This window comes from Durio zibethinus, chromosome 10 (assembly GCF_047325235.1).
Source record: "Durio zibethinus cultivar Kanyao isolate XHJ-2024 chromosome 10, ASM4732523v1, whole genome shotgun sequence".
Classification (NCBI taxonomy): domain Eukaryota; kingdom Viridiplantae; phylum Streptophyta; class Magnoliopsida; order Malvales; family Malvaceae; genus Durio; species Durio zibethinus.
This window is the reverse complement of record NC_143171.1, coordinates 14,293,276-14,304,013: the sequence shown is the minus strand read 5'-3', so window position 1 is coordinate 14,304,013 and position 10,738 is coordinate 14,293,276. Positions and strand designations below refer to the sequence as shown.

At 31.9% G+C, this 10,738-nt stretch overlaps 1 protein-coding gene across 1 annotated transcript; it reads right to left on the bottom strand.

Moving 5' to 3' along the window:
• Positions 1–4,665: 4,665 nt before the first annotated feature.
• LOC111293173 (uncharacterized) lies at positions 4,666–10,318 on the bottom strand. The gene is made up of 4 exons (XM_089766828.1): positions 9,895–10,318; positions 8,759–8,830; positions 8,161–8,232; positions 4,666–6,960 (listed from the first exon to the last, which is right to left on the bottom strand). Exons 1-4 carry the CDS (start codon positions 9,902–9,904, stop codon positions 4,805–4,807), a joined length of 2,310 nt encoding a protein of 769 aa, XP_089622954.1. The 5' UTR covers positions 9,905–10,318; the 3' UTR covers positions 4,666–4,804.
• Between the last annotated feature and the right edge of the window lie 420 nt (positions 10,319–10,738).

Genomic DNA, 10,738 nt, shown 5'->3' with positions numbered 1-10,738 from the left:
AATAATTCATTTATAAAAATATAAAAAGATTATTTAAGGCATTTTCTATATAGAAACGCCTTAAATAATCCATTTATAAAAATATAAAAGAATTATTTAAGGCATTTCTTCATGCCAAACGCCTTAGTTGTAATATAAAAAATTTATTTTTTTATACAAAAACCTATAACAGAGTTTAGCAACTTTTCCCTAGGAATCCTTGAATACCATAGGGATAGGTGAGTTTTTGATTTCGAGACTTTGGGTATTATTAAGAATCTGACATTTTTCCTATAATCAGATTACCTCAAATCAAACGTAGGAATCAAATACCCACTATTAAGATTTCGATGAAAATTTATGAATTCCCCTAAACCAAACGCACTCTGAAGGTATTTATGCTACAAAGTCGTTGACTAACATATTATATTTAAAGATGAATATGTATTCTTTAAGGATAGAAGAAGGTACAAGTCTTCACTTGAATAAGTTTAATAGGTTAGTTTCTCAATTACTGACGATTTCTGTTGATAAGTTAGAATATTAAGAGAAAGCTTTAATTTTATTATCATTTTTTTCCAAGTCCTATAGACCTTTAGTTCAAACTTTATTTGTGGGTAAATATACTTTGAAGTTGGATAATGTGATTGCCTTATTGTGTGAGAACGAAAGGTTTATGGGAACATAAAACTCATCACTTGGAGGAATGCACTAGCTGTAAATGGTTCTAATCAAGAGAAAACTCAAAAGAGGATTGATGAATCAAAAGAAAGATCCAAGTTAAGAAATAGAGATTACAATAATATAGAGTGTTATTATTGTGGTGAAAATGGACATATCCAAATGTGTGGCAAGAAGTTGAGAAGGAATAAGATTTCTTTCAAAATAACGAATGATGATAAGAAATCGATGAAGAAAAGAGTGATACTACTGCTGTTATGTCCGATGATGATGTCGTTTTGATGATTTGTGTGGATGACACTCAGACTTTGAGAGGTGATAAAGGTAATGCTATAGTCGATGTCTGCGATGATAGGTGTTGCTTTGTGAAGGTAGAAAAGAATGAGAAATATGGGGATATTATGGTTACCAACAATGAAAATGTGCAGATTCAAGACATTGGAAGTGTTTGCCTTAGATATCACAATGGTGTTGTTAGGATGTTTCGTTATGTAAGGTATTTACCGAGTTGTAGCTACATTTTGATTGCTTCAAGTGAGTTAGCTTCTTGTGGATGTATCTATGGATGAAATGAATGTTGCAAAGTGTACAAGAATGGTAGTGTGATTCTACAAAAGAATAGAGTCAAAAATCACTTGTACATGCTTAATGGAGGCTCAGTTATTGGGATTCCTACGATGAAGGAAAAGAAAAAAAGCAAGTGTGTTAGCTTTGCAAATACTATTGAAGTGTTTGGAGATTCAAGTCAATGAAGGATTTGTTAGGGTTTGCCTTGAATCTCTAAATCCCATATCAAAAGTTGAAAAAAGTAATAAGAGTTGAAAGTTTATCTTATATCTCACATTGACAGTTTAGTAAAGTTATAAGGGGTTTCACTCTTCTAAATAAGATGTTTTAGTTTCGGTTTAGTAATTCCATATAATTAGACATTAAGAGAATAGCTAAGTGAGTAAGCTATCAAAATGATGTAATTGAGTTTTTGGTTAAGTTTTGAGTTAAGGGCTTTTGGTGACTTTTCTTATTCTAAAATTCTTATAGTTGTAAAGATTTATTTATTAGTGAATTGGGTTTGGAGTAAAGCATTTTGGATTGAGCTGAAATAAATATATTTATGTGTTTTTATTCTTATTTTAGGTTTATTCTATTATTTGTATGTGTTGGTGCTATGCGTACATATTGATTTTCTAACAAATTTTATCCATATATACTTTTATTATAAATTCATATCTATCTAACTATGTTTTTAAAGTCTATAATTTTATAGAAGAACTAATAATTTGAAATGAAAAGTTAATATTTTTTTAAAATTTATATTTTTTTTCAAATAAAAATCTAATAAAAATAATGGTTAATTTATAGTTACAAGATAAGTAAAAGAAATGATAAGAAATTACCATATTAATAAACAATAAATAACTGTTACCATACATGGAACTACAAAATGCACAAGTATATATATATATATATATAAATTTATTGATAGAACTATAAATATAAATAATAAGAGAAAATTATCATGAAAATTTTAGGAATATAGATTTAAAATCTTGCAAATTTCCTAAAAAAAAAAAAGGGAGAGAAACATTAAAACCTTGATGATTGCTAAACATAAGGTGAACAAACTAACTTAATACACTTGAAAATTATTGTAGATAGAAGGGTAAAATAATTATTTTATAACAATATGGGCAGCACCTATAATTATTATATTATAATTAATTAATTACAATTTAAAATTATGTGAGATACATTAAAATTTTATGTATAAAATTATATTTATAAATGATGAACTTTTATATAAATTTTTATTATTATTAAATAATTGTAAAGTTATAATAAAAATTATAAATTAAATGCTCCTGCAATTTAAGAGTTAAATGGGTGTTTTGAAACTAGGAAGGAATTTATGTTTTTAGGTTTTTAGAAAGAGGGTTTTTTGAATTCACCTTGTTTTGACGGGTGTGGAAAGCTGCATTTTCATTCACCTTATTTTAATACCAAAGAAAGAAAAGAACTGTTTTCCCTCGTTTCTTTTCACACGTTTTTTTTCCTATTTTCCTTTCTGACAAACACAGTGTACGTCAGAATAGAGGGATTTGATTCCTTCCACCAATGGCGATATAGGATCCATTCGGTTTTTACTGGACTTTCAGTTCAGTACGGTTAAGTGAGTTGGTCGGCTTAGTTGCACTGAAATTTGTGTTTGGTTAACAAATGCAAGGAGTGATTGAATTCTTTGGGCCGCGTCAAGGGTCGAAACTTCCCTGGAGGTAAAGAGGTCCAGTGGATTACTCGATTTTGATTTGGTCAATTTTGTCTTTATCATATCACATCATATTGCTCATGATTTTATCCTTAATTTTTAAATTTTTGGACTAAAATATCCCTCTTAAATTTACAATTACATGTTAATTTTATTCATAATATTTATTTGCCTTTCCACGTCCACCGTTGAATATTTAATGTGTGTCCTAAAATGCCCCTAATTTTAAAACCCCAACTTTTTTTTTTCTTTTCCGATTTTGATAAATAATTTTTAACTTTAAAGATTTTTTTATGAATAACTTTAAAGTTTTCAAATTATTCATTTTTATTAACTCTCTCACTTTTTCTTTTCTCGTTGATGCTTCATTTCCTTTTTTATATTGAGGTTTTCAATTATACACTTATTTAAAGTATAAATAAGTATATATAAATTTATGTATAAACTGTTATTTTATATTTGCCAAATATAATTATTAGCTTTTTATTTCTTAAAATCATATATATTATTTTAAAATCAAATTACGTCATGATTTATTAAATAAAATTAAAAAATTTTAAATGTTAAATAACATTAAAATATAGATAGAAATAATTTTAAAAATTTAATAACAAAAGTATTATTTATTATAAAAATATTTTTAGTAATTTTTAATTTATTAACAAAAATACTATTTGAAATATATAAATGATTTTAATATTGTTTAATTAATTATTAATTTTACAAGTATCAAATATATACTATAAATTTTATTATATACAAATTTTAATATAATATTTTTAATGGTAATTTTTTTCTCACTACACTTTTTTTTATTGTCATTGTTGTATTTGCATTTAAATATATATTTTATCATTAATTTTAATCTCACAATTATAGTATTCGATTTCTCCTCTATAATAATTAGTTGTATTGTTACTATTATTTTTAATCTCATCAAAATTAATCTTATTGTCTATCCAAATAAATTCGAAATAGCCAATGCAAGTTGAATGGCCTAAATGCATTGTGAGTCATTATTCAAAAAGTGGTTGATAGTGTACTTAAACACCAATCGCTCACTCTCTTAGATTAATAATTCGTATATTTATATCGTATTTATTTTATATAAAAATATAAAAATTTTATATCATAATTTGTAACGACATACTAAATATAAAATACATATTTTAATTTTTTTAATTCATAAATGATTTATCAAAATTTTAAATCATATCATTTTTATATTTTATTTTTGTTTCTAGTTTTTTTCAAATTCATACATAATTTATCAAAATTTAAAATCATATTATTTTTATCTTTTATTTTTATTTCATATCCTATCATCGTTATACTTAAAATTATAAAGTGTAACAACATTAAAAGCAACAAAGCATTCAAATGGGGCCTTACATTAGGAGCATCTCGTGACCTTTCATTGACCCGTGTTTGCGAGAACCTACCAGTTTGGCTGAACAACCTTCACGTGATCTTGGAATCAAGAGGGTATTTACGATTATTTAAAATACAGTTCGTTGTGATGAATTTATCATTTCCACCCTTAAGAGTAATGAATTTATCTCGCTCTCAAGTTTCTGCAGTTTAAATTAATGTTCCTGAGCACATAACTTTTGCCGAAGTGACATTTTACATTGCAATCGCTTGTTTGAAAATTGACTGGCATGTAAACCACATTTTCATGGCATCCATTTTTAATGAATATGGGAGCCACCTTATCAAGCACGTTTGCAACAATCACAGCATACAGAAAGGAGAGAACTAAGGCTTTTTAAAAAATAAAATAAAACAATTGAATCTCAACCAAGGATAGTTACCTTAAAGAAAAACGATAGTTACAAAAACAAAAAGGTTCCTTCAAAACTCGATCCTCCAGCATGAAAATTAAGTACCGCCTCCAGAGGTCCCCGAAGACTCAGCCACATCTTCCAATCTCAACGTTATGGTAACTTCTTCGATCATTTTTCCCCTATCGGCTGACCCAGATCCATCCACAGCCCTGTTAAGCCTTTTCAACCAAATATCATAATCAACTGGGTATGGTGTTCCACAAAGGTTATCCACATAATCACCAAATGCCTTTAGTAAAGGTGAAACTTCACCTAGATACTGCTGAATTAATCGTGTTGCCCAGCTTTTCTCCCTCCATTGCAAAGCTGATTCGATAGAATCCTGTTGCTGCATTGTGCCCCCACAAACAAAGAAAAGGAGGTAGACAAGGCTCTCAGCATCAGATGCAGGACAGAGTTTCCCATGCTGGAGTGCATGAGAGGACGAGAACTGCAAATTTATTGCTGGCCTATCCCTGTCTTCCAAAACTGCACGACCCCACGAAATTGGGATATACAAAACTTTGTTTCTTGTACCTTGCATGTCAAAAACACGGATTATGTTTTCAGGGGAAATATCACCATGCTGGACATTGGCTGTTGCTGCACTTCTTAGAGCAGCTAGGCAGTCTCGGCAGCAGCGTAATGCATCATCGGAGGAAAGTGGACCATCCCTAGCAACGATATATGAAAGTGGTTCCCCAACCGGATATGTGACAAGAATTGGGGTTCCGCACCAAGGATGATCACATCGTCCGCTTGGACTCTCCTTTTTGCAAGGACCAGAATGCAAAATTCGCCCAGAGGCAATCATTTCAGGTAAATATTTGCTTGAAATCCCTTGCTGCATCAATATGTTTAGCACCTTCGTTTGCCTTTGTACTTGATACCACAGACTCATATCCTCCCAAGAAGGTTCAAGTCTGGATGGATGTGCACCAACATACAAAGTTAACAACTGCATGGGATAATCTAGAGAAATAGCACTGTAGAGAAAATCATTGCCTCCTATGAAGGACTCTTGTATCTGGAAACTTTTCTGGCCCTGTTGTTGATCCTCCAATAGCAATATCTCTCCCTGCTTAAGCTTCAAGCGTGATGCATTCTTTACCAGGAGATTATCACTATGATCAAGTTCAACAATCTCTCCATGTTGATAACCAGCTAGTTGGTAAGGTACTATAGCATTTTCATTCTCAGCTAGGCGGCATTCTATTCTACGCTTCTGAAGACGAAGGCTATGATCTGAGGCCAATGAGGCTATTGACTTTCTTGGTGGTCCATTCCACTGGATAATGGAATAGAAAGTAGCTAACAGTACTTGAAGAGTCCCCAGGTCTCCCCAATTTGCATTCCCAAGCTTATTCCATATTCTGTCCACTGATGAAACAAGGACTTCAGCATGACATTTTATCCATTGGACCACGGACTGGTATGGATCAGCTGTATTCAATTCAAGTTTACTAAGATCACCTCCAAGTTTTACCACAGCACCAAATTTAGAATCAAAAACCATAATAAAAACAGAACCAGTGCCAACGGTTCTGTACTTGCTCAAACTCCTAGAAATAAGTATATGAACACCATAAAATAGGGCTTCGCATATGGTGCTAGCAGACAATCTTAACTCGCTTCCTGACAGTATTTCTTTTCTAAATAAGGCAAACTCCACTACTTGATCCCAATGAACTTTTAGATCATTCCCACTTTTAGATATTAAAGCTAAACCACGTAGCTCTTCTAACCTTCCTCTTGATATTGCCTTTTCGACAGCATAAAACTTAGATCCAGGATGACGGAGACAAGACAAAAAGAATGGCAATGGTCCACTTTTACGCCAAAATGTACGCCATAGGCCATTTACAATAGCATGAAGAAAGTCTTCCAAAGCAAGATACTCATCTTCCCTTAAACCTTTAGGAGCATAATGAGAACATGGCATACGGCACAGTTGCTGAAATAAAACCCCTTCCAATGCTAGATCAAGCTTGCGTAATTCATCAATCAGAAACGGGGACTTAAAAAGAGACTGCTCCCCTGTAACATGATCCACACAAGGGTTCTCCCAAACCCAATCCTCAAGACTCTGTTTAAATAACTCCTGGTCAATAAATTTCCTTCCAAAGTCCTTCAGTCCCTTGTAGACTCTTCTTGAAGTTGGAAAGAACTTGCTTGAAGATGAAATTCCAGACACACTATGGATGGAGATAACTGCATCATATTACAATCCAAATACTCTTCATTTATAGAGTAATAATCAACAAATGCAAAAAAAGTTTAATGTGCAAGAGAGGAATCAGACAATTGCAGACAAATTATTCTAGGGCCAATTGAACATGGGAAGGCCAAAGAATTTTTTATTTTTATTTGGGGAAGGGGGGATTCATACCCTGCTCTTTGAGAAGGGGGATCATGGGCCAACCACTGAGATACTCGGGGCGCATGGCCAAAGAATTATTGAAAATAAAAGTGAATTAAGATAAGTTTTGTAGTATTATCACACTCTTTCTGTGTACTAATGGGCGCATGCAGGTGTGCTTATTGCTTTTTGTGTATATACAACAGTGTGAGCTACAAGTTTTGTCTCATTTCACCTTAACAAGAAAATATGGTGTTTTCTAAGTTCTACAACTTAGGTCATGTTTGGTGCATAAAATGATGAATAGGATAGGGTGATAATCATCCTATATTAATTTTGAATCTAAAGAAAAGGATATGATAATCATCCTCTTGGTATAGGACGATTCAATCCTCCCAAAGCAGAGAGGATTATTTTTAATCCATGGGATTGAATTTATATGTCCTATTATAACGTTAAAAATTACTTCAATAATTTAAATTGTTCAAACTTTGAGGAAGGAAAATTTTGACCAATAAATAAATTATCCTATCCTAATCATTGCACACATTAAATACAAGATAGGATGACATTATTTAATCTAATCCTATTAATAATATCATCTTATCCTATCCTATCACAATCTTGTGCACCAAACACATCTTTAGGATATTATATAGTATTTGTGTATGTATAGCAGTAGTAATTTGTTCCAACTTTTGTAACTATTATTACTTCCATTCTTGTTTTCCAAACTAGTTGTGCCTAGAAGAATTTGAGAGCTGCATATTCCAACGAATTTTAAGAGGAAGTGCAATCAGAAAGCAATCTCTGTTTCCTTTTTTTATTCCTCATGTTTTCTAACATTTAAAGATTTCTTTTTCTTGTAAGCCAGATAAATGATAACAAAATAATATATATCTATATCACGGATAACCATAAAGTCATTATGTGCTAAGACAATCAAGGAAGATGGAGATGAACATAGCAGACAATTTTTACAAGTAAAAGGAGACGGGTTAGGTGGCATTTTGTCAAGACAAAGTCAAATAAAAGGAAACTGTAGAACAAACCAGAGCTGGATTTTCTGAAACTTCCATCTAAGCTCTGCCCTGGAGGGGAATCCAAATCATTTCGAAGAAAACCTGAACCATATTATTAGTAAGAGTCTGCATTAATCCCAGATTTCAAATTTTACAGTGAAGTATGTTTGGGTCGAATACATGTCTTAACTATAGATAAATGAGGCCTGATATTAAGATTTGCAACAATATCAAGTCAGTTAGATCCTGCTGTGGATGTATTTCCTATAGTAATATTTCTATAGTGTAAAACATGATATGATAATGCAACTTTCTTTATTACCAGAAAAATCATCCTATCAGTTTATTTATAAGTTGCCTCAATTTTTGCAAAACAAGATTGCAGGAATTATGTCAAGGACCATTGCACAGTACTTGCTCAAGTTTCATCAAGCATCATATTGTTATATAATTTTCTACTTCTATGAGAAATTGTTCTAATGGTTCTAGTAAAATGTCCACAGATCCACAACAGGGCATATCGTGCAAAAATGCAAACAACATAGATTTAACTTGATAATGACCAAAAAGACAGTGAAGGAAATACCTACTAGTCACTAGTAATTGGATGCTAAAATTACATACTAACCAGATGTAAACTTTCTGAAACTTCCATTTAAACTTTGCCCAGGGGAGGAGGCCAAATCATTTTGTTGAGAACCTGAGTCAATTATCCAGAAACCAAAAAAGAAAAAAAAAATGAGAATCTCAGTCATGCGGATCGTCAGACTTAGACAAAATGTTCTACTTAGAACTTCAGTCATGCAATCATAAGATAATGCTATGGCAATCTAGATGTCTAAGCATTAGTTTATAAAGGGTGAGGTTTTGATGATATTTGATTGAGATTTCAGATTAGTTCTGAGTGTTTTGATTTGAGAGTACTTGTCTACTTCTACATCAGGCACACAAGATCAGTTCCAGAAAGTTATCCAAGTTTAAAAAAGAAAAGCTAATATGCAGCAGCGAAGAAGAAACAAACAAAGATGCCAATAACATGTATTACATTACAGGTAGAGACAGATGTTTACTTGTGGAGGAATAGAAATGTAAAGAACAATGATTTTGATGCATTGCCGTCAGGAATAGAAATTCTGTATTCTGAAAAGCATGTCTCAAGTGAAGAGAAAGCATCTGAACAGGTATATGTAATGGAAATTTAGAAAGACCAAGCAGAAGCTGCACATATCCTCAAGGAACCAGAATATCACATATAGAGAAAATAAATGGCAATTGAATACATTGTTAAATATTCCATTTCATAATCCCTCATTGAACTAATTTTCATATTTTGTCGTGGAATTTAAGTGAGTGCAGCTTCATAAAAGCATGGAAATAACCACTCTAATCCCATATCAACAATTGACCCAAATTCATTTCTAGCAAAGAATTGAAGCAAACAAGAGTTGTTATTAGACCGAAATGCTGCTCGTCGGAAATTTCATAACACGTTATTCACAATTAAAAAGCAACTAGCACATCATCAGATTGCATCAAATCAAATCAAATTGATTGTAATTTTACGACTCCTATAGATCTAATTGGGATGAAATCCAGGAAATAAAAAGAATCATATGTAAAAAGAAGTATATGGGTACAACTGATCCATTGAATAAAAAAGCGGAATAATTAAATCATAACCCACAAAAAGAAACTATAGAATAGAGAAAAAAACAATAACCCCATTTCCAGATTAAGGGAGACAATATTGTGAAAAAGACTCACCAAATTTCATAGTGAAATGTTGAGCAGACAATGCATGAAATGGAGAAATGTGGGATGCAAGATCTTTGGAGAGTCTAAAGCTGGCATTATTCAGTGCAAATGCTGCAATGTGGGACAGTTATCATTGGAACCACTAAGCATAACAAAAAAAAAAAAAAAAACATAATGCGGAGCAATAATGAGTAATGAGAGAGATCTCGATGCTTTCCTTCTACAATAAAACATTTTTCAACCTCTTAAAAAAACCAAAAACAAAACAAAGAGGGAATGGGTATTTTCTACTTTGCAATAACTGGTGATGAAGAGGGAAGATAATACTTTATAATAAAAAAAAACTGCAACTGTTGAAGAGAAAAAAAAATAAAATAAAAATTGTAGAGGAATGAAACTGGAAGACGGTAGAGGAAAAGAACATACCAAAGACAAGAAACAAAGGAGGGTACTAAAGAGAAGAAGGTGAAGGAAGGCGCAGAGTATTACTGGTCCATGTTTGCTTGTCCCCACTCGTCTAATTGGCAGATGGTCCCACTGACAATGATGTTTTTCCATTCTTCTCCAATTCCTAGTGTTCTTTTTTTTTTTTTTTTTGAAAAGCCCAATTCCTAATGTCCTCGTTCTCAACAAGAATTATATTTGCGTGGTTTAATAGTAAATAGATTAAGAGTTAGGGATTTTTCTCAAAGTAAATATGACTCCATGCTTTAAGTGTGCTTAGTGTTTTCCCCGCTTAGCGAAAGCGCACTGGGTCAGTTTTTACATATCATCATTTAATTAAAAGGATATAGAATTAAGCAAACGAGTTTCTAAATGCATTTCAAACATTTCTCTTTACATTCGTATTTTT